This window comes from Anticarsia gemmatalis, chromosome Z (genome assembly GCF_050436995.1).
Source record: "Anticarsia gemmatalis isolate Benzon Research Colony breed Stoneville strain chromosome Z, ilAntGemm2 primary, whole genome shotgun sequence".
NCBI lineage: Eukaryota > Metazoa > Arthropoda > Insecta > Lepidoptera > Erebidae > Anticarsia > Anticarsia gemmatalis.
This window is the reverse complement of record NC_134776.1, coordinates 6,087,148-6,113,148: the sequence shown is the minus strand read 5'-3', so window position 1 is coordinate 6,113,148 and position 26,001 is coordinate 6,087,148. Positions and strand designations below refer to the sequence as shown.

Genomic DNA, 26,001 nt, shown 5'->3' with positions numbered 1-26,001 from the left:
TTCGTTACAAACAATCTATATTTAGCTATATTCAACAAGACTACATTTAGGTAATAACTCAGGATCATGTTAACTTAGTACGAACATTATTCAAGAACTCCACTCATATAAGAAAATAGTACTACTTGTTCAAAATCTCTGGTATGTACAAGCTAATATTTTGAAGCCCATTGACTAGATTTTTATTTAAAAAATAATATTTGTTTTCTTAAGGTTGGTTCAATGTTTGCAGCGGTACATCATAAAAATTACACAGGTCTCGTTATTTTTCTAGAGGTATATTTCAAATTATTAAATAGAGTATTTGAGATGAACATTCAATTATATTGCATCAATATAGACACGGGAGAGCTGTGAGTTATTTCAAACAATAAGGTAGACGACGAACTTCATGACCCAGATAATTGTTCAACTAAAATTCGTCTAAAACTAGGAAGTGACGTACCTATAACGGCAACACGAGACCCACTACGAAACTTTAAAGGGAACTAGATAGACTAGACTCTAACAATGTACCAAGTTTTATATTAAATCGGATACAGTTAAAGTTTTAGTAGAGTTCTAAAGATACGCGACTTATTTTGGAAGCGTTTCGATGTCTATCGTCAAAAATGCGCAATGCAAGTGATAATAGAGAAACTCATTAATCTAGGACAGGGGTTCCCAACCTTTTCTTAGTCCGGGACCACTTTAATATTTTTCTTGTAAGCAGAGACCACTATGTAAGTATAAATAAAGTGTAATAATAATCCTGAAATTTTAAAATCATTCGCGGACCATATTTTGACTTCCACGGACCACTGGTTGGGAACCACTGATCTAGGATTACGAGGAGCTATTATCGAAAAAGACGCGTTTAATATGCTTACCTGCTGGATCGTTGTGAGCTGGTGGGTCGCACCCTCGCCGGACTCCGCGGAGGTTGCAGGTGACCGCTGAAGTACGTCTCCTGCACAATGACTCAACGTTAAATCATACTCAGCGATGATTAATACTGACATTTCCACGCGGAAACCAAATAGGTAATCACCAGTTTTAGTCAGACAATTCGGTGTCGACAATACTGTTTATACAAATACAGGTCGCTATGTAGTCGAGCCGTGTCTTTCTTCTGAATGTAATATGAAGTTTCAATCTCCTTTGCTACTTGAGCGAGTTGATAATTAAAAATACACGACGAAGTTGGTACTGTGGACTTATTCCTAAACTAGAAGTAGTTTCGCTCTAAAGTAATAAGTTACCTGTATGACTTCTCTAAGCCGGCGGACCCAGGTCTGTTTGACTTCGAGCGAGGGCGCCTTGAGCACGATGCGGCAGTCGCTGGCCATCGGCTCGCGACCCGTCCACACTGAGAACTTGCACTCATCACCCTCGATGTGCTCCGTCACACCCAACTCGGTGGTCTGCACAAACAAATAATCACTTAATCTTAAGCAGTTCCTTTTTAATTCAAACGACAACAAATGCTTAACAATCAATCAGATAACGTTTTGATACAGCAGTCATAACGTTTAGATTTACAATAAATTCTGAATTAAAACAAACGAAACATATTATTACAAGAATCGTGCACTTACCATAAACTTAGTCTTGTAGATATACTTGGCTTTGCCATGTGAGTCCTTGACTTCTTTGGCTAGCAGAAGATGGAGGTCAAAGAGGAAGACGCGTCGTTCGCGGCCCTTCTTGATGATCTGGCGGAGGTCCCACACGTGGAACGAGTCCTGCAGCACCACCTCGCCGAGGCTGTCGGTGGGCACGTCGCATCCCTCGAGTAGCGAGAGGTGCATCGCGTCGTTCGCCTTCTTCGGCACTGACAGCATAACCTCCAGCCCGTCCTAACGAACATTTATAAGATTTTACTACCTTTGTAAAATACAGTAACAGTGTTCAGGGAAGTTGCTCTATGTCACAATTGACAAAAAAGCAATGAGCTCTTCCTGGCGTGGACTTAATATTTAATACTGTTAATATTTTAATATTGTAAATAATGTCACGCGCAAACTCAAATTCAGAAAATATCAAGACACAATTATGTGGCATACGAATATAGCAAAACTTCTATAACTTAAAACTTCACTATCGACCTATCATACACAACAATATTCATTGTGTGTTCATAGAGCTCATATTGTGTACTTTCGAGAATTCTAAATGTCATTATACGGTAATCTGTCGTTTTTCCCCTGTACATATTCAACACGGACAAAGGAAAATCTAACTTTATTGGAAACCGTTTTACACGTACTTTTACGAATAATCATGTTAGTGTAAAATTTTATTGTTTTGGCAAATTGTATTGTACATTTTGTACACATATAATAATTTAAGTAAACGAAATAGTAAATGGTTTGTTTCCGCCTTGTCGCCATTTTGTCTGGGCATGTTGTACCGATGATTGTGAGTAAGAACTGCACACACGTCATGCTCGAATGAAAACATCGCCACAGTAGGTACGTAGACGGTTAAACAAACGTAATAAAGATGTACCATTTACCTGCTGAGTTATGATTTTACACAAACACTTTATACTAAATAACGTCTAATTTTATATACCTATTAGATATCGATTTTACTATTTACTGACTATAATGAATGTTACTGTTAATTGTTATTATATGATAAACACTAATTATAGATTCTATAATTATGTGCGTTTGAGTAAAAACCAATATTACTTACATTTTCTACGTGAAGAGGAGTAATCCGATTGATTTTTGAATTAATTATATACCTTAACACCGACATGTTAGATGGTAACACTTGGACGCACAAGAAAACCATAACATTTTAATTATTGCAATTGTATTAACGAGGAACAGCACATAGCGACGTGCGTATACGCCCGACGGGGATATATTGTGATTGTGACACATGGGCGACATATTGTGACAATGAATCAGGAGGAAAATATTGAACTAAATCTGTTGTTAATTACCACTAAGTGAACTAGTTGTTTTATCTCCAAGAGATCCAACGTCCACTGCCTTCGACTATTACAGGTACCTTCTACGTAAGTGAGAGACGGAGTAATGGGCTTACACCATTATCGAGCCTCGTTAGCAAGTGATTATAACGTCAGTCGGTATTTTTCGATATAGGTATTAAATGAATCACCAAGGACAACGCGGATAAGTTTAGGGAAATATCCATACATAGAGTAATACAAATAAAGCAAAGTAATTTTTGTTTCTGTAATTTTACCGCGTCAGTTATATTAAAATACTAATAAAATACTTTGTAATTAATTTAACTTAAAAATGCAACACTCAAGATTATGGATGAAGAAAGTGAAAGAATTGTAAAACGAAATAATTTGTTATTGTAAAAAGATTACACTTATAAGGTATGCTCGTTATATGAATAATAGTTAAGGGCTTACGTTATAATCAATTACATTATCAACAATTTATAAAACTAATATGATATCTATAATTCAGCTTGCCCGTGGACATACCACATAGTATTAAGATTAATTATGTTCCGTTATGCGCGATAATAAATCACTATAAACAGTCTTCGTAATTATGACAATGTTTCTATAAAAGCAAATATGACAGTGCTTTCATTACTCTAAAATTAAATGACTCATTTTTGCGATTGATGGAGCATAATATTGTCTTTACAGTCAATCAAACAATCGCGTTAACTGAGCTATGCTTAAATACCAGAGAGCACAATCGATGCGAACACAATATTGCACGTTTGTTCGTGCATAAAAACCCTGAAAGCAGCACGAATAGGTTATAAATACACTTAATAATATGTCACCGGCGCACGTCACACCTCTACTCGGAATATGACTAAAATCCTACAAGCACTGTACTATCCTGTTGGTAAATTTCATTAAACAATACAATTGAGATGTACGCGGAAGATCTGCAGTTTGTATTCCTGATACATAAAATCATTGTTACATGGAAATAACCATAGTGAATTATATCAGTTCCTAATTCTGTATGTCATTATATAAACTTTATTGAAACGGTCTGAGAAAACGGGTCTCACAAGTATCACTTTATAATATTAGGGTTTTATTTCTTACCTTGAATATTTTGCCGAATAAAAACAATGGTATAAACACTTCACACTTTATCAGTTTGTTGTAAAGTCAAAACTAATCAAGATTGTGAATCGTCAGTCGTGATTGCCGTCCGAGATAATATAATATGAAGCGTTCAAGTACAGGCTCAATTTTTTATTAGAGTTTTTCACGCGATATTTTTATGTAATGTGTTCGTTGTGGTAATGTCTAGTGTCAGACTTGAACGTTTCTGCCTTCTTTATCTTATCATAGTGTAATCTACGCGCAAGTAGTACGATAGACGCTTACGTGTACAGGTAGAGTACCTCGACTCATGAATAAATGACTCCTACATCCTTCCAATGTTTTGTGACGATTTGACTGAGTCAAGTGTAGTTAATACGACGGCGTAAAATGGTAATTGCAACAGCAACTTCTGAAAACTGTCATCTGCAGGAACATTACTACGTCGTATCTTTTAAAAACATCTACCTTTACGTAAATTACGTACCGATTATAAAATGATAAACTTTGTTTTGTTTGTAGGGGGTAATCTATTGAATCAGAGAGGCGATTAAAAAATATTTGATGCACTGAAGACACTCTTAAATCATTTAAATAATGCATGCGTACTTTACCACGCGAAATTCTTATGTTTAAAAAGCATAAGAAATTGAAAGCTGAATAAGACATGAGTAGATAGTCATTAATATATAATATCTCCGTCGTTACAGTGTAGAATGCATTCCGACCTATTTTGCTCTGAGTAAAAACCCTGAAAGCAGCACGTACCTCCTACTCCCACCTGTACTCGTAATGGGTTCCATTATAAACAGGACAAAGAACTGAATGACAGATTGAAAAACAATGTGATAAAAGACGTGGTTCAATGGAGGGCGGAGAGGAAAACTCTATACAAGTTGCTCTGACCTAGATCACCTATTCCTGTAAAATGTGATGCAATTTCATAGAAATCTTTTTAAAAGAAACTTTGATCAAGAAAAGCTTTCTCTTGTAATAATTTTTAAATACAAAATGTTTTCAGAATACTTATTGTCTTGAAAATATATTTACCGTCGCTGCACCTTATATTGAAATCGAACGAGTCCAACAAATCGAAGGAAATTCGACTAAATACACCGAGCGACCTAATTCTAACAATTATCGCCAAAATCGACTTGCCCATAACATCTCTAAAAATAAGCTTATGAACCTTCCGAAATGTCTTAAACGTCAAACAATATTATTATGAAATAAAGCTAATGATCATCTCAACAGCTTCGAGCAAAAATATAACATCGAAATGGCTCTATTTATTACTACAAACAGATAGCAAGTTACCCTGATAGGTACGTTAAACTTAGCACTCCTCTTTTCGCGTCAGGGGGTTAAAATTTTAATTACCCGCCTCGAATTCACAACTACTTCAACCCCGGTCCGCCCGTCCGTCAAAAATGTGCTTAATAATTAAAAACACAGGTGAGGGGTGATAGTGCTTTAAAGTTTCGTGTACATGAATGTAAATGATTGCGATATTCCATAGGAATTTTATTATTATAGATAATTGCTAAAAGGGAAATACTGTTTTTTTACAGCAAAAAGGTAATTCCTACAATAATATTACATCAGAACCTTGTCATTATGCAAAATGTTTATTTATAACTATTGATAAGTCTGTATTAGAGTTCGTAAAAGTGGACAAACTGCATATTTCACTACTGTAGGATAAGCATTGTTAAACGTAGCATCTGTCGGATAGTATATTGATGGTGGAAACAGGACTTCAACTTTTTGATAAAAGAGTAGCCCCTTCAAATGTCTCACAAGATAAAAATACTGAGGCAAGCAACATTAATAGACTCGTGTTTCTTCTTCAAAAAATCGTTATTTGCTTTTCCACAGTCTCACGATCGACACGTCTGGGAAAAGTTAGAAAGTTTTGTGAGTATTTACGGACTCCAGTACAATCGACATAAATCTGGTACTATTTTAATGATGATGATTTCCCGAATAGAGATGTAATTGTTGAACAAAATAAAATTAAATGTAAAATGTTAATGTAAGACTTGAAGTTTTAAATAAAGGAATACATCTTTCGTAATGTAATGCAAAATGTATGCGACATGCGTCAGTGCAAATATACGCCTAGCGTCATCTAGTGAGCGGACAGACCAAGTCTACGAAGTTATTTTATATAAAGGCGACATCTAGCGGCTAGTTTCGAATGTTTCGATGGTTCATATGGAGGGTGGATGGTAAGGGATGGTAGTGCTGCCCGAAAATGTGTACTAAAAACGCGGCACGTTACCAATAGATGCCACTGAATGCAATATTAAAAATAAATTATTGAAGAGAACTTAAAAAAAACTCTTAATAGTATTCATTATACGACAAGAGGGCTCAGCTAGGTCTCCGCCTCCTGTGTCTCATTTTTCAAACCACACAACACAAATATACCTCCTCGTTAAGAAGTGGCTGTTAGCCTTGGTTTTCACTAAAGAAAAATGACTTACTATTAAATAACAAGATTTTTTTCAATCCATTTGTTTGTAGACTCAAAACAGAATCAATACCAACCAATTCTCGTTAATTTTTACAGGCTCTAGGGATGAAATATAGAAATATTATGTTAAAAGTAACGTAACCGTTTTAAAAACTATAAAAATTATGTTATCAGTTAGAAAATAATTTTTAAAACACTTTGTTGGTCCGTTCTTTAGACCGTTATCTACAATATTTCTTAACTAACGTCGAAGCATTATGTACTGAACATTGTTATCAAAAACCCTAATGGCAGGGCTTGGACTTAGCTCTGTCGAAAGTACAACAGCCGAAGACAGATTCTTTGTGCAATAACTGCCGTTTTAAATCTTTTAAAAGAAAAACCTAATAATTCTGCGTTTTAAATAATCTTTTAAAAGAAAAACCTAATAATTCTGCAGTTGAATATTTTTGAAGTTTGTTAGTGACATGATGAAAATAAGCAAGAAAATATTTGAAGCCCTGATAGACCTGACCAAACACAGACTAATTTTCTTTTTGTTGCTACGTTAATCTCCAAATAAGACAATGTACACGGGAAATATTCCTATCATTGGATTAAGATAACTACATTATACTGCCTAGTAAGAAATCCGTAACTTATTTTGTCTATAAACAATAAGAAGTATTAGTAAGTTGCAACGTTAAATGTACATACCTTTATTTCGCCCTGGCCTTCAGCGCAGCAGGCTTGCAGGTCTTTGAGTAGCAGCTGATACTTAGTAATCCTCTGCACCGGCTTGATCAGGTACGCCGCCAGTGGGTGCTCCAACTTCTTCTTACGTTGAACCCTGCGTAACAAAACTAGCGTTACTAAAACTGTTATTGAGCCCTGGTATCTATACTCATTAATTAATGAGCCAATTAATAATGTTTTAAAATTAATCACTGCATTCTATTTTGAAATAATAATATGGAACATCCTGTTATAAAGTCCGAAATGTCGGTAAAAGACCACAATAACGACGCAACTGTTTTTAAAAGATTAGATTGCTATAAAAGCAATAATCAATTTAAGCTATTTAACTATACCTCCTCTACAGTACGTCCCCTTTGTCTGTTCACAATGACATAGCTCAAAACATCTTGTCTTTACCGAAACACGAACTAATAATACTAATAGTAAAACAACGAATCGACGAGACACACTTCCTTCGATAAGGGAGCTAAATGTGAACTAGAGCCGTTTATCGGGAACCACAAATAAACTGGACAATGACTAAGAACACAACGCTTAATAACTTTCTACAAGTATAACACATTCTCACATTGATAAGTAACGATGTTTATGTACAATATGCACTTACAAACAAATAACTGAGTGCATTTCATTACTCAACACTAATTAAGAAACTATATGAAGAGAATACTATCACAAGTGTTCATAAATACCTATTGTCAGTGTCACAAACATGCGTTATTAATAATGTCAAAGGCATTCATCCAAATATAGATAGTTTTACTTCGACATATGAAGATATATCAACATTTACCTGTAGTACTTATCAATTTTTTCAGTGTAACTTTGAATATCATTTGCACTTCTAAAGATAACTTCTATACGTTGCCACATAACGGGATCGGTCACAGTACAACGCAATCACAAAACTAGTCTAGTACGACGAATCTCGTCAGTCGGCACGATTTGGCAACCGCCTACAAATCTGTCCGGTGAACCGTTGCAGCGATCTATCACTGAATCTCTGCCGCATATTTTCATAGAAGGCGTTGAGATTACCAGGTCACTTTACATATGCCAAAGAATTATATTATAGATTCTTAACATTTCCGTTTATCGTAATGTTCGTCGTTCGAAACTGATACACATAAAGAGGCTGTAACAGTCGAGCTGATTTAACTTGGGCGATTTCGGCATGGATGCGTTTTCGAATTCACGTCAACAGCTTGAGGAGAACAAGTATGCAAAAAACTGTTTGGAAAGTTAACAAATGAGAAGTGGTATACATATCATCACATTCATCTAATGCATTTTTGGTCAGGAGCCCTGTGTCGAGCATTTAGAACAGCGCATAAAACTACTTTTAAAAGCAACCCATTTCGATGACCCAGAAGCAGAAATAAATTAGGTACAATTTCACTATTGTTCAAAACCATTAAGTTTACTCGCTCTACGGTACTTCGCAAAAGAAAGAAGACATGTGTGATATAAATACTTGGACGAAGCGCTCCACTCCTACTTTTATGGTGCAAAGGAAGTCTGCCAGATTTTGGAACTCGCTTCCTTCTTCTCTGTTTCCACATGAATAATTTTAATAATCTGGGGTTTTCAAATGTTGCATCTCAGGCCGTTACATCGCTTCCTTACAACATATTAACGAAAAAAGTACAGTAAACTTTCAGTATAATAAATAGCCTATAAACCTCACCTTTCGAAATAATCGCCAGCATTTTGTACGACAGCGGCGTTGCTGTCAGGTTTGTTGCGGCAGTAGGAGACGTACATGTCGAACTCGCGCGCCCACGTCACGAAGCAATGGCCGACGTCTTCTGGCATCGTCTCGTACTTGTCCAGCTCCCGCAGGAACACGCGCTCGTGGAAGCGGTGAATCTCTTCAATGTTGCCGAATATTATCTCCTCCTACGAGATAAGATGAGAGATGTCATTGAAATTTCGGTTCATCCATTAATTTTGAAACTATTGGGCTATGCTACCAACCCAATACATTTAAGTCCATGGTAAGCAGCATCATGATTTTGTTCTGCACCTTCTTTTTATGAGAAAGTTTTTCAGCATTTTGCACTCTTACTTTAATTTGTCGATTACGGCTACTTGAGAATTTGCTAGCTTCGATTGGTAGCATAAATATTTAGTATTTTAATCTGAATCTACAGCTATTATTTTTAAGTGAACGGAGTCATCATGTTGGATATACCAATAATTAAAATATGAGTTCTCACTTTAACTCGTTTCTTGTTTTCCAAAACATGATGTAAGTTTAGATAGTGTAGTAGTGATTTGAGCTGCTACATACCTTGCCCTGCAGCGCGTGTGGTACAGCGCCGGGGTCAGTCCTCATCTCCCTCAAGTAGCAGGTGATGCACGTCTCCAGATCTTTGACGTACGCGCGCTCCGTTTGCAACAGCTCAGCCATTATGAATCTGACAAGAAAGTGTCATTTAATATAACGTTTATTCGAAAGTAGCTTTGATATATGAAGATGAATAATGTATTCTTCAGGAGTTACGTAATGTGATTGTATTCTGTCATTAACGTTAGCTCAATGTAGTGATTGTAATGTTGAAAGTAAACAATGAACAAATACATTGTCTTTAATAGGAGTGTAATGTAAAGTGTCGTACTCTTTGCGTCGTGCGCTGCGTCTTTTGTCGTCGCCGACAGCGGTAGGCTGCTGTTCTGTACGAGTGTCGTTGTCGGCGGACTGCGAGGACGCCAGCGACGGCGCCACGCCCGAGTCGCTCTCCGGCTCACTCTCCCCGCCCTCCATCGATCCGCTGAACTCAGCATATCTACACACAATCAAACAATTATAACGCATCTCTTTACTATAAAATATACATTTGGCACGATAATCTGCTACCAGTCTAAGTAATGATCTGCTTATGCACATAAGAAATGAAAGTGGGCTTGTTTTATAAAATTGACATTCAGCCAAACACCGATATAATATTATAAACTAGCTAGGATATTTCTGGCTAATGTAGATTCATATGAATGAAATATTTGTAATAGTTATTAACACGTATCTCTTTTGTCTCGAAACGATTCTGGCTCGTGCAATAAGTCACTAAATTTAGTATTCACCTGGCATCGACGGCGGCGACCCACTCTTTGATCTGTACGGCATGAGGATGGCCCTTCTCGACGAGTCCATCAGCTAGTTGAGCGAGCAAGCGCACTCGCTCGCGAGATTCACGTGCGACACCGCCCGCTGCAGCCGCGGCGGCGGCTCCGCAACGTTCCTGTGTCTCCTTTATCCATTCTACGGCAGCGCGGGCCGACCGTTCGAATAGAGCGAATTGTTGACACTGCTCCAGGCGCTTCTTGCGGACCGTCCAGTGTTCTAACACCTGCGTACAAATATATTTACATTACTGATAGAACTTAATCCCAATAAATAACTTTTTGACGTTATGGGCACAAAAAAGCGAAAATGAGGTACATTTATAATTTTAGTACTGGGCGTCTGTCGAAAATAATCAATAATGAATTTGAAATGAACTAAAAAGTACCGGTTGTACGACGATCATAATAAAACTCTTTATCATGTTAGCACGAAACGCGCGCTTACACTGGCCACATGGCGCGCTAGAGTGGCCGCAGCCTCATCCCGGTGCCCTCGCGATACCATCGCGCGCCATTCAACAAAAGCCTTATTGTTTGCAACACCATTCTAACGCAACGACACTGACACTGGCAATGATACGACCATAACTAATAACAACTCGAACACACTCGACAAGATTGTTTAACGTGTGACATGAATGGAATTGCAAATACATGTGTAAACAAACAAACAAAAGGTAAATGTTTTATTAAACATCACCGTGCAAAAATAGCTAAGCTATGAAAACGTCGATCATATCTTTGAAGGGTTTCTATTCTGTTAGCTGAACGTTTCCTGCGAACAATGATATATAATCTACTCTATTAACCTTGATCAACGTAGTACCGTATGTTTTATTTTTATCCGACACAATTAATTACGGTCTGAACTAGTCGTTAATTTATAATTAGCTTTGCTGGTCAACAGTGTATGTATATGTACGGATGGAATAAAAAAAATACGTGGTTTTGTATCACCGTGTTTACAAACTTTATTTTTACCAACATATAAGACTAATTTTGTATTTGCAACATTTGTTGAGTAGTAGTAGAGATGTTAATTGTTTAGGATACAAATCTGATACTGGCATAAAACTGTTTTGCAACTCTCGTAACTTCATGATATGATCAATTAAGGGGCAATGTACTGTCGTGTGTCCTAACATAAATGAATCTCACCTTATTCTCCTGTGCGAGGAGTGTGTCGAGTATAGCCCTCGTTTGTTCATGGTGCGCCTTGCTGGCAGCAGCGGTCTGGCCATGGACCTGCGCCGACCGCGCAGCGTACTTGAGGAATGTCTCCGCGGTACGGCGTGCGAGCGTACACGCCTTCAGGAATGCCTCTTTTTGTTCCCCATGCTTTACTATCAAAGCGGCCACCTGCGAAATAAATGCAGTCGTATAATTCATAGATTCGTTTTCAACCGAGCACTGGCGGTGGGCCAACGCTTTGTTATTCAACTTTCACTAACTTTCAATGACAAACGAGGTGTAAATACGGGGTGTAGAGATGTGGGTACACACCTGTGCGGCCTTGTCGATATTTTGTTGTAGTGTTTGTTCGTCGGCGGGCGGCGCGGAGCTGGAGCCGCACCAGTCCTCGTCGCGGCGGTACTCTCGCTCCAGGGAGTCAAGTACCGAGCACACTTGCTCCGCTGTCTTGTAGAAGTTCAGTGAAGCCGTCACCAGCTTGTGGCGCTCTTCGGCGCAGGTCACTAAGCGCTGCCAGCGCTCAGTCACCTCTTCGGATATCTCTCTGTAAACATACATACAATGTCATTTTTATGCACAGAATTTCATAAGTGGGCCTAGCTCATTTAGCTTTATAAGAAATCTACTAAGATCTTCAAACACTTGACAATTAATAATTTATTCAAATAAATACATATTGCATCTCAATATGTTTTATTATATTTCCTTCTTGTGTAAAACTATACAGATGGAAGTAACATTTTAGTTAATTGGTTATAATGATGACCGATACTATTGTTATTATTTATATGCAGAATAATACGCATTTATGCAATTACAGAACAATACTAGTTACATAATAATAGTAACGACAAGATAACGCTAGAGGAAGCACCGTCTAGGAATAGAATATTAATTTTATACTGTTGTACGGACGGAGCGTGGTTTTATGTAAGTATACTCATACAAGGGACAAAAACGGAGGAAGCATCATACCCATGAATAACAGGTAATGTCTTTTAGCAATTAAAACTGTATATAAAGTCGGAAAGGTGTACACAACTGCGTTATTTGAATGAATGCCAATAGTAACATACGAACGACTTATAGAATATAAAAATCTCAACCACGGAACATGGTTTCAAGATATATAGATATCTGTAATACAAGAATACAGATAGTTTGGATAATCAGTAAGCAAAATCTGTTTGCAAAAATCAATATATGTACAACAATGCTAATATACCTGGTTACTAGAAATCATCTGCTATTTACGGAAGATAGATAGGATCAATATCTTACCGGATAGTGTGTGGATCGTAGTGGTTTGCGGCTCGCAGCGCATCGGCCCTGTACTTGACTTGCACGGCGCTGGCGTGTGTCTTCTCCACGGCCACTTGGAACTGATCGTGCTCTCGCTTCAACTGCTCGGCCTCCGACAGCGTGCCGGGAATAGAGAACGAAGCCGCCAACATCGCTTCACCGTTGCGAATCCAACTAACCACTTGAGCAGCGTCTTTTTGGAATTGTCCTGTAAGTACCATAGCATATTAGCCAAGAATCGTCGATAGCGAAGTGTACCGAGCTACTGGATCACTCTAAGGTCAATAATTGTTGATGGAGGCAGCTACCGAAACGAAAATTTATGACTGCGATTTAAATTTCAAGATTGGACCCAGCTTTAAACATAATAAAGAATATTTCACAAAATATTTTTACCTACTAATTATGCGCACATTTTATCCGAAAAACTGTTATGCCGGTCAGGCCTGCAATCCATAATCCCTAGATAGTACAAGCACCCACTACTCGTGCTCTACATCAATTAACCGCGACAAGCACACCGCATTGTATACAATTGTTTTTCCTCATTACTTTATTTTATTTAAACATTATATTTATGTATCACTAACTAATAGTCTTTATACCAATTAAATTTCAAGCCCAGTAACAGACGACTAAGCTTCACACTAGCTATTCACTCAATAGGCAATTTATCGAGTTGTGTTTATTCAGCGCTTTGCTAGTCTGAATTATAATAAAAGCCAACTCAGTGAAACATTAATGAACATTAATGAAGAGCAACCAAAGTGTGAACAAAAAGGCAAATGTTGACTGACCTAACTGGACGCACTGTTCGAAACGAGCGCGTCTTTCTTCAGCCAATTCTTCGAGATCAAGTTGTCTGTCGTGCAAAAAGTCGAGCAGTAATTGTACTCGCGCCTGGGGGTCGAGGGGAGCCGCCTCTGGACCGTCGGAGCCACTTGAAGCCATTACATCGGAAGCCTCAGCGATCGCACCGGCCAACTCCTGTCCTTGTTGCACCACCTATTTCAAATAAATTACACGTTACACAACTCACTGCTAAATGACACTACATTATTGTGATCTACGACTATAATTTGCAACGTTTACATATTGAACACAATATCTGCAATGATACCTGAGAAGTAGAGCTTTATGTTTTTGCTAGTTTCAAATAGAAATTCAATAATGCAATCAAACACCGTGTTGCAGTCATCAAAACAAAAGTGTTGCATTGTTTTCTTTATAAACTAGGTTTATTTTAAAATAATATGATGACTATTGATAAATAATATTTATGCTTTGTTAGATTATTTGGTAAAGTGTCACATTACCTACAATGTATGGTAAACACTTTGCGGATACTAAATCGCACCATTATATTTTGAATCAGACCATGTCCAATATAGATCGAGGTTTATACAGTGCCAATCATCCAATCATTATGTCGTTTAATATCAATCCCTAGAATATTAGGGTTTATTACTTTATTTGAATCCTGGACGTAATGTTTCCTGTCGCTACTCGTAGCTGCAATATGCCACTTGGTCTTACGACTAACGACAAGGACAGTGCAGTAGCAATTTCCAGAAATCATGTAATACAATTACCAGGTACATCAATCAGTAACCACACCCAATTAGGCGCTTTGATATTCTATACTGTTGGAGCGTGGGCACTGGTCATCCTGATTTACACATGCAGATTGAAAGTACAGTAATAAATTTAATATACGATTATTATCAGTTAATTACTCAATTATTACCCACCAGTAATTGGGTTAAGTAAACTCAACAGCAGTGAGTTACGATATCACGGAACAACAAAAAGTCGATAAAACAAAGGCTACCCAAATTCAGAGTTCATAAGCAATAGATCGCCTCTGCTTCGCCCAAAGCATAATATAAACGTCTTGCACTGACCTGGAAGGTGGCATGTTGCATTCTAGCTACGCTCTCGTTGTGTGCAGCCAGTGCCTGCTCCGCTTGTTGTGGATCGCGCGGAGGCTCAGTGCGTTGTAACTCGTCTCCCCATAGTTCCAGCCGCGACGAAACCTACAAATAACACAACACATCAATGTATTATAGATCAGTCCGTTGGGGAATTATGATATAAAACATAAGTGAGATATTCCATGTATTTGTATGTCATCGGCTGTTGAATGCTGAGGCTGAATTAATTAATTTTCAGATTTCAAGCGGTTAATACAGTATGTTCCGATTCTGATCCCATTATGATGCATAACTAATTTAATCATAACATTATTTAAATACGAGATTAACTTTAAATAATAGACGAATAAGCTAGAATTTTATAAGATCAGTCAATTCTCAGAAATATTTTTCATAGTAACGTAGTTTCACGCGTAACATGTTATGATGACACGTCACAGGAGTATGGCGCCTGATGACGATCAGTGATTTCATTGTTCGGAGCCTATAAGTCGTGACACGCGGTCGACTGATGTCATTGGATCGTCGCCAATAAATAGTTTCGCATACACACACGGACTAAGTGACGAACTTTCTTAATCAATGTTCCTATAGTAAACAAATACGACAGTTTTCAAATAATTTGAAAATGGCCCGTATTGTTCGAAAATTTGTACCTGACTCAAACAAACATTGAAATAATATTTTTAATCACCCCAGTTACAAAATATGCCATATACATGACTGCTGGTGTGTGGTGTCCCTTTGATTTTGACTCGCCGGGCGGTCTGTCGACCACCCTGTTTCCCCCATCATGCACATACCTCCGCTCATTGTCGATCGAATATTGATACGCTTGTACAAAAGTGTGAACTATTTATGAGCAAATTGATTTACTGGTAACAAATTGTATAATATTGGTTTTAAATATCAATGCCCTGATATCAGCAGACACGGCGCACGTTGCTTAAGCTATCGGTAACCTAACACCGTGTGCATGCACCCGGAAAGTTATAACGAGTTTTCATCACTACAAACTGGGAAAAGTTAGTTATGGCTCGCAATACTTTTTGCGATATTCTAATAAGCTTTTGCTTTACCTATGTATTTTAGTGGCGTGTTGTGTAAATAGGGAGATACTCTATTTTGTAGCGAATGATCTCGTTAATAAATAGAAATGTGTATAAACTTAGCGTGTGGTTACTAGCTTACCTCTAAGGCGTCTCTTTCAAAGTGTCTGAGCTGTAGCGTAAGTTCGAGTCTTCTCTCCCGATCCGACCACAGCTCTTCGAGGGCGCCTCGTGTGCCCCTAAGTCGTTCCAAAGTCGTTTCTACAGCCGCAGTGCTTGCCGCGTCTGAATCTCCCGATGATCTGCAGAGAACCAAAGAATATTCATATTAGTCCAAACATACATACATAAGATCACACCGTGGTTAACGCCGCTTGCTAGTCTTGCTACAAATCTCTACATATATTATTTTATACCACTTTTACTTCATCTACATTCATACGCCGCATCATAAATGCCCACCAGTACGTAGTAGTAGAACAGCGCATGTTGAAAATTCATTACTGATAAGATGTTCAAACTACAATTTAAAAGCATATTCATTTTATAAATTTATTTATAATCCTATTAGGTATTATATCTAATGTCCTGAGTTTCATACTGTATTATATACAGTTAGACACGTTTGCAGTAATTTTTCCACTTGGTTTAATGAGTATTGTCTGCACGCCTGTCCTATTCCACACAAAGCCGATTATAGGAGCGACGAAACGGACCAGCACAGGTGTCCAGCTGGAAATTCATATTGTGAGACGACACATAAATGAACGTATAACCAACCCCCCTCAAAATACTGTCTGTTTAAATTAACGCTTTCAAACTTGATAAATAGTTTTCAAAAGTTCTAAAATAAATATTTTATATGCAATTCTGGGAGACTACGACGTATTTATATTTTAAATAAGTAAGACTAGTACCTACATAAGCTTAAAACAGGTGCATCTCAGCTTAGAGTTTCTAAAACCGGATTTAGTGGACCTCGCATTCAACTTCAAGATTTGAGCTCTACAAAATTTGAAAAAGATATCTTCCAAAGGGTTTTTCCTTTTGACAATTTACTAGAAAAAAGACCTGAGCTGCAAGGCGCTTTACGATCATAGTAATTACAGTACATAAATACATAATATACACTCAAGATAGCTACTTATAGATAACACTAAATTACCGAAGTAGATTTGGTAGAGGGGTCCCTGCCGGAACACGAAGGTATATGCGGTAATACGCTATTTGACGAGATGAACATTTTCCTAATAACGCGCGGTCAGATCAAATTGAGATTCAAATTGCATACGAAGTATCCTAACACAGCAATCTCGTCACCTAATAGGTATGTTATAACAGCAATCAAATTCGATTCTTGATCGAGACTACATTTGGAATCTGACAGATCACAGATTGGAATACAGTGTTATATGAGTAGTGTTGATTCACAATGCAATACCGACGGAAAACATGGCTGACAATGACATGTCGGATTATTTTCCGCCCGCGGTTCTGCCGATGCTTCCTTCCTAGGGAATATTGTATTCCTGAACGATAGGAAACAAATCTATCGAAGGCTTTTGATTTAGAAATACACAGACAAAATGAATTTCTGTATCATTAGAAGCATGAATGTACCTGGCTGTATCGACGAAGCCTGTCACTTAACCTGCTGCCATATCAGACACAATAGAGATCATAATATAATTATGCCTTGCGTAGCTCTACACTCCGGCATGATAGGGGTTAAATCTAGTTTGTGGTCAACCTAATTGTATAATCCGGCTGAAGCTTACAACTACTGCCTAAGATGAAGACAACAGGAGCCGACTCTTTACCTACTTCACAAAGTACGAAGACACGGATTAGTATTATAACAAATTATAACATAGTGATACTATTACACATTATATAAGTATTTTTTTTCATAACAACGCGACCCAATAAACTAATAGTTAAATGTGTACCTCAATGTATGTACACCTACATTACTACGACGAAGAAAGTGTATCAGTAGTTTCCTGTGATAACTGAAATCTCACCGAGTTCACTCAACCATGTAGCATGTGGTAATGATGACAACATGACATGCACATGTAGCGGCCTCGATATTGACACTGAAGACAGTTCATAACATAAACATTCAGAAATATTGGCTATTTTCGGCTATAAATAGTATTAGATAGTGAGAAAGGAAATAAATAGCGCTGCATTTTATCAAAGCTAGTAAACGATAAAATCGACCTATCTAATATCCAGTCACATTAATAGTTTTTTTTTTACTGTCTGAATATTATAAATCACAATATTTATGAGACATTTTGATGCACAATCGGTGGCTTCCGTATCGTGCATAACGAAGTTTCAATTTGTTAAGAACACGCTCACGAATGCAACGCTAATTGGTAAACATAATACAGTGTTGATTTCGCGTAAACACGTTAATTCTGAGAGAATTCGAGCATTCCTAATGATGCTATTCACTGGATAGCAATATTGCTATCTAGCTTCAAAATTCATCTCAATATAAACGGAGTGCGGTGTGAAATAAGCAGACTCACGAATATTATCGGATTCCTAAAGCATCTGTAGCGTTTAATTAAAATGTTGTCTTACCTCCATCGTAAACACTGTACGGGCGATTTATGCCTGTGCGAGCGCCGATGATATTTGAGCATTTTGCACAAAAATGTTCATTTCACCGGCGCAATCACATACGATAATTATTTCTTTCAGTCACTGAACAGTCGCTATTCGTTGTCAAAATCACTGCACCACATATTAATTGCGAGTACTAATTGCCAACATTTATACCAACAGTTATATTTCGAGCACGTAAGAAGGTTGTTACAAGTAGTAATTACTTGAGCATAGTTGTTAAAAGCAGACAGTGGCCCACAATGCGAACGCGCCTACTGTTATGTTACGCTTGGATAGCAAATCTCTTACGCCGATCTGCTCCCATACCGTGATTATAATTTATTGAAATCTTAAGCAAAATATTATACATTATAATCCACTCCTCCAAGACAGGATATCGCTGCATACATTTTATGACAACTTATTATAATAATATGTTAATTCTGCTCATGCCAATAGGTGAACCGTAAAAACGAGCGCACATTATAGATGGTTTGATTGGATAAGGAGGTCATATGGTAAATAGCTGTCAGATATTCGAACACTGGAAAACAAACGGGAAGAAAATAGCGCTTACATCGAATTGATTACGTTATCTGTCGCAAAGGTAACATTAATATCGCAATGCGTGTGAGAGCGCAACATCCCGTCATTGTGCGCGAGGAGGAACTCTGAACAACGGACTGACGACAAATTACCTTAATTTTAAAGATTAGCTTATTTGCAAGGCTGCGTGACAGACTTCGCAATCAAATGAACGGTACTGTTCAGTTGGAACTCTTACATGTGAACTGCACCCATCGGTTTTATTTTAATTAAGAGCGAAAATAAATGTTTGTTTGTAGACGCGGATTACTACATATCATGCTATAACACACTATCACAGAAATAAGTCAAATGAGTATGATGGTGTCATTGACTCTTTTGCCTAGAAGGAGCGGACAAGAAATGAAAGAATATTTTTTCTGATTCAAAGCAATATGTACTCAAACGGCGACATATCCAAGTGTAGGAATGCGTCATAAATCATATCAGATTACTGCATCTAATAGTTTGTTATTAATGTTCCAAGATCTAGGTTCTTTGGGCAGCACTGGATTCTATCCTGCACGAGTAACCAAGTAACAAGAACAATATTGTATATGCACGCCGATTGTAAATGTAGATAACGTTAGCCACCAGTAAGACGCGAGTTGCGTAGCTAATTCGAAGAAAGTTCCCGCAATTCCTATATTTTGCCAACATAACGCAACCCACTTGTCACACAAAACCAGTTGACTCGGAGTAATCGTGAGACCATCTCCGACTGTGATCACGACATGATATAAAAATATGCACAATGTTCCATAATGCACAGAAACAGCAAAACATTTAGAGCCCGTATCCATATTACACAACAGAAGAACGCCCAGCTATTTTCATAGAGCTTTTAACTTAGAACGTTTTAAATGTTCTGAAATACCTCTAAAGCGTACCTTTATTTTAAGTCAGCGTGTTTTTATTTTAAATATTGTGATGTCTGTAACATTATTTTTATTGAAGTGGAAAAGTAATAGAACGGCCTAGTACAAGTTCCTGCAGAACGAAAGTTTCAGATACTAATTTTAGTCGTGTATTTTGACTCTACTGGTAAGCAACTGTAAGCAATACATTTTAGAGTGCACTTTGATGCTCTAAATTAAGCAAAAGGCGAATCGCTACCCCTTCGTTGCTAAAAGCCGTTCAGTTTCCACCCTAAGGCGGACATTAATGGAATCTACAGGTGTATGTTTCACGAGGATTTTGTATGTTTAAATTGATATACCTCTTTTTAATTTGCGACCATCTCTCTAAATCAAGACAATTCTCTAAAACGAAGGAAAAAATTTAGTGGCAATAAAATTGAAATATTCAATAGTAACATTAAATCATGTGTAGACAAGGAGATGCGAGCATTCCGGTGCAAAAGACGGTTTCTAGTGTCGCCGGACCGAGGCGCATTCCGCACGCGTCGGCGGCCAATCGGAACCGACAGATTTCCACCACAGTCGTGCCAGTCTCGTTCTTATACACTATTCATGTGATAAACTAGTAGTGTCACACAACTCCTCCTTAAACTTAATTAGAAGAAAATAGTTAATTGCCTGCTTAATAAAATTTTCTAAGATTAAAAACATTTAAGTGTTTAGTAGGTTGCTAAAAATATAATACAGTTTAATACAGTTTGAATCGGTAATTTATTAAGGCTTATCTTCAATTTCTAAAGTCATAGTATGTAGCTAGTTGTATGAAAACTTTTAGAAAACTTCGTTCTATTTCGAAAAATATCGCTGTTTCTTAACTAAACTTGTGGACTGCAAAGCTTTGAGTAAAGCCTAGTACATAGAAGCATTGACTAAGCACGCAGACTTTTGAAAGATTTCCTGTACGATTTCCACTAAAGCCTGTTGCAATTTTAATGAATGTAGTATCTAAACATTATTATTTTAAGATTTGGTCACAAAATAATAAGTAGTAAACCGACGTAACGTAAAAATCTAAGTATATTTACTCAAAAACGAGTGAAGATGAATCTGTAGTGATAACTGTTAAATACTGTTGTAAACCACTGGCGGCGCGTGCATTCGTTTGTATGTTTAATTTAATGACCATTGAACCTCGTAAAAATTCTGCTCATGATGCGAACACAAGCCCTCGAGAAAGGGAGCCCTAGCTAACCGACAATTAGGGCTCAGTGGTAGTTTTATGGGCAGTAAAAATGCATCCATCGACGGACATTTTATATCCGGTTTTATTGGCGCGAAGCAGCGGCGCATCAGGATTAAAAAGTAACCGTCCGGCGCCTTCCTGACAGCGACGCACGCCGCCACACTTACAATTTACTTGCTTGTACGCGTGTACGCACTTGTACGCACTTGTACGCTCACTGTCACGTCTTTCACTTGTAATTTGTATAATGCAAATGCCATAATGCGCACGTTAAGTGCCTCATTGTTTTAATTCGAAACACCTTTTAAACATTAAATAGTCGTCAAATAAGGTCGTTTAGCGTAATTGGGCACAATCAGATTTTAGAATAAGACCTTACTATAAAGAAACAGATGTAATAACGAAATTTCTTATTTAATAATCTTATTAACATGGAAGATAGATGTAACTTTGCGTTTTGTACCTTATTATGTAATAGCATATATTCAAACTAAACTACACGATTTATTAATAATATCGGAAAAAGATAAACACATAACGTGGCTTTGAGAAGCTGTAACTGAGCCAGACAATGATTTTATAATTCCATAAAACATGTTACGATTTGCATTTATCTTACAAGAAAGTTATACTTGACTTTTATTTGCTATTTTAGCTAGGTTAACATTTTTTGTTTATATGTGCGCATTTTAGAAAAATCTAATTGATTCTATTTCAAACTTCAGTCGTATATGGACAGAAAAATAACTGGTAGTGCCACCTAACATTTTTCGATACCAAAGATACAGCCTAGGATCCCGTGAACAGTCGTACTCACAGCATCTTCAACTTTGTTAATCAGCCACATTTGTCGAACAGTTGATTGTATAATATTCATGTCAATGTGTTCAGAAATAAACCAATATCTGTAGATGGCCAATGGGTCGAGTCTCTACAACTTGGCCGCAATCTGGATCTGGAGTAAAACTTTTCTATTACTGACGTCTATATATGTATACGTACGCGGTACTTACACCCTACAATGGCAAGTCAGATATGGCATATTGCAACTGCAAAGTGGCGTCGTGCGTGGACGCTTGAAACATAAATTTGCTCGGAGATAGACGGCTCAACAGCTCCATACACTAGGTATAGTATATGATAGCTACAAACAGTGGACCTTGTATGTAACACTTGTATGACGATTCTTTAAATATTATCATTAGCAATGGCTTGCAGTGATCACCGATGACCATTGTCTTAGCAGACGACCCCGCCGTTGTACGCGTCGACTTTTTTGATAAACACATTCCATACCTGCATTCTCGCAGTGGTTTGTTACGTCAACACGCCAAGGACATCAGATACCAATTGTAACAAAGCGACAAACCAAATTAATAACAATCGAATACTACTCAACTATGGAACATATCCAATAGGCTGTTAAGCCGCTTTATTAGTTATTAAGCACCCTGTTCCAGAGCGGAACGGGTTATAAAGACGTTCTATAATTATTGACTGGTTCCAGTTGAGAAAAAGGTATCTACTCGGAATAACGATGTATGAGTTTGTTCAACATCTGCAGTTATTTTATCATAATCACTTTATAAAATTCAACACATACATAAATTATGAATACGAAGCAGAAAACATTTAAAGCTAGTTAGAACTACAAAACTTACGTTTCCAATGCATGCGACGTATCACATACCATTACTTAATGCTATAATTTACCAACAAATCAACGTTGATTAAAGTAAAAAAGAAAACAAGCAAGTCGTAATACTAGATATTAAGCGCATACATATATATTTTGTAGAAGGCAGCTACTTTCTACGAACGACCACGCAAATAGCATGACTACTTCTTGACAGGGCATCAGAATTTATAAGTTGGATACAACACGAAGTTCACGCACAACTTGTGAGAGAGAATACTTGTAAATATGTTAAAATTTACATACTAAAGAAGATTATTTCATCAGTATTGATTAATGCAGTTGGCAGAAATAATCCTAAAGAACCATTTTGATGTAAAAAATATTACTAGATATGTTTTGACTACATTGATTAGCTTTGGTAATATGTAAGGTAAAGTCATTTAAATATTTCCACAATTAGCAACTCGAGCTTTCTCTATATCTAAGATTACAATGATTACGTGCGAAACAATAGTTCCGTGTAGTTAGTTATAATTATGAGAGTTGTACCACCATTGACATATTGATACATACACCACACAGTGAGAACGAAGAACATGAGAAAACATTGGCGAAATGAGTCAACTTGTATGGAGTATAGCGTATAGGAATTTAATTGAACTCTAGTATGCACTCGCACGCCCTTGTTCAATATGAACTCAAACTTTCTACTAAAATATACAGTTTCTAAATTGAGGTATATTATCAGGTTATAGGAATAACTCGAACACAAAGAGTCAAAGTACTATGCGGACTTATACCATAGCTATTCGATAAATTGAGCCCCTACCAATATTTTTACGATAATGTCACCGAACTCAGTACGACTCGATAAAATACACCTCAACCGATCCAGTCAAACTATGAACAATCAATTCATTGACAAACGCATTAACAGCGATAGTAAAACTGTCGTAAATGCAGAATGATGTGAAGAAAGTGTCGGCTCTTGGAAATAAAATCTAATTAGGACTATTTCGAAGCCAGAAAAACGTAACAGCATACCATTACCAATCTGTCAAACAAAACCGTGAGAATAAGCTTTGTTTCTACTGTTTCATAAAAGATAATTGTATCAATCGATATAAACCGAGCGAGTTATCAGTACTTTCCAACTGTATTGGATAGAAATTCCCATATCCACGCTAACTATAATAATTTTTCATAACATAAGCTAATAAAAGCAGCCGAGTGAGGCTCGAGTTCCTGACAATCGAGTCTAGTCGTTGAGAGGGAATTAGTAAGAGAACAATTGCAGTGCATATACATAGGTGACGGGGGCGTGAGGGTCCCGCCGCGCCGCCCCTGCCTGGCGGGGGTCTGTGCGTCCTTAGCAGTAGGAGCTCGCCGGAAGAGACGATTGTGAGACAATTTAAATCACTCTCCGCTACCCGTCACCCATTGTTGCCGACTTCCCGACCACAATCACTACACCGTCTATTAAGGAGCAAAAATATGATTGCTCACGCCGTTTATTATATTAACGGACTATCTGTGGTAATCCCCATTTGTCATGTCAAGGGTTTATGGGGATACAATATATTGGCGAATTATTTAATCCTTTTTAATAATTTTACACCTCAGTAACAAGTCAGCTAACGTAAATAAACATAAATGTTAGTTACACATAGCTATATTGTAAGGAAACCATAAATACAGGTATAAGCACTTTTATCAGGTTTAGTTAATCTATTAGTGCCAGAGCTGGGTAATCTACGAGCGCGGGAAAGATCTTAGAGCAATAAACGCGGTATATTAAAATCGACACTTCCTTGCAGCCTGCAGGCATGTATAGGGAAGGAAGTTAAAAGTAACAAGCGCGCAGCGTTTCTTCGCTAATGTTGACCGAGACTGGTCGACGGTGGTCTAATAAAAGGGACATCGAGCATTTTGTCGACAACTGCAAACAAATCCGCATCTGTTCAATATTCCGCAGGCGACATGAGATCAAGCACTTTCTTTGTGTTCCGTGAAATGAGTTTTCAAACACAACTAATAAGATATATAATAATATAGCTATGGGTAAAAAGCTATCACAACGAAGGTTTTCTTGACAATAGTTTTTAATAAACTCTCCGAAGCCTAAGTTATAGATTGAAATTAAAGCGATATCGGGAATGTCTTAAAGCAGAGGAAATACACTATACATCGTTACAAAGTGAGGATATTATAAGAATAGTGACGTAAAGAACCAATTCAATATCCGTTTTAATTTCTAAGTTGACTCGACCGCTGATTGGGTTGCGAATTGCGATGGTATCTATACGTGCCGACACTTTCCGGGAAACTAAAATAACACCTGACGTTATCTACATACTAGAGCTACGATCTTCATTATTCTCCGTCACACATGTGCGGATATCCTATTCTCACCAGACTTGTTTGTTTTTGTTAATAGTTGAGGAAACTAGTAGATGTATAAAGTAATCTTCGGAACATAATTTTAGGCTGGACTGAAGTTAGGAGTAAAAAAATGGTGAAGAGTCATTTTATTGCAAATCTGTCGAAGACTTTTTAACACAATTTAAATGTGTAATAAATAGTTCGCAATATACCTAGGTAATGGTCGTGGACTTAAATACATTATGTATTTATGTATCACCTTATGTCAAGAGGGTATACGTGCGACGGATACATATAAGTTTTGTCGTTACGTAAATTGACGTATAAGGGGTGCATTAAACTCTATTATAATAGAAGATAGACGTAAGAATATGTATTTAGGTGAATGGCGCACGGGGACTCGAGACACTGCTTTTCCCGGGGGAAGAAAGGTTTCCTTTTTAATAGGGCCTTAGCGGCGTAGTCGCCATTTATTGAATACAATAGCGATCAACAGGCTAACTGCTGTTCCTCGTTATTATGTCGGTTAGTAAGCCTAGCCACGTTCCAGGCGCTGCAAACATTATGGATCACAACCGTTCGTGTTATGAAACATGATCATTGCATTGACACGAACTTATGACAGATCGATGATGCTTTCATAAAAATATGAAATTAATTTTAGAAACTTTCACAAAAATAATGTCTTATATCATTTGTAGCGCGGGGGCAAATCACACGGTTTGATATATTTATTATTGTTATCTGTACGGTACTTATTTCCACGATGAGCACGCATTTGTCCAATTATTTTTAAAGCCTTT

General features: G+C 37.4%; 1 protein-coding gene across 6 annotated transcripts in view; it reads right to left on the bottom strand.

Annotated features, from left to right (window-relative positions):
* trio (trio Rho guanine nucleotide exchange factor) overlaps positions 1-26,001 on the bottom strand; it is a 130,525-nt gene that overhangs the window by 80,222 nt on the left and 24,302 nt on the right. For all 6 annotated transcript variants that reach the window (XR_012960324.1, XM_076134364.1, XM_076134365.1 and 3 more), the window contains 14 exons: positions 16,010-16,169; positions 14,789-14,920; positions 13,682-13,889; positions 12,864-13,092; positions 11,895-12,126; positions 11,550-11,750; positions 10,350-10,615; positions 9,887-10,054; positions 9,559-9,685; positions 8,953-9,164; positions 7,224-7,356; positions 1,578-1,838; positions 1,242-1,403; positions 870-949 (listed from right to left, as the gene is read on the bottom strand). Coding sequence is in view for 5 of the 6 variants with exons in the window: in XM_076134364.1 (XP_075990479.1) it covers positions 870-949; positions 1,242-1,403; positions 1,578-1,838; positions 7,224-7,356; positions 8,953-9,164; positions 9,559-9,685; positions 9,887-10,054; positions 10,350-10,615; positions 11,550-11,750; positions 11,895-12,126; positions 12,864-13,092; positions 13,682-13,889; positions 14,789-14,920; positions 16,010-16,169 (2,571 nt within the window). In the remaining variant the exon portion in view is untranslated. The remainder of the gene's footprint in view (positions 1-869; positions 950-1,241; positions 1,404-1,577; positions 1,839-7,223; positions 7,357-8,952; positions 9,165-9,558; positions 9,686-9,886; positions 10,055-10,349; positions 10,616-11,549; positions 11,751-11,894; positions 12,127-12,863; positions 13,093-13,681; positions 13,890-14,788; positions 14,921-16,009; positions 16,170-26,001) is intronic.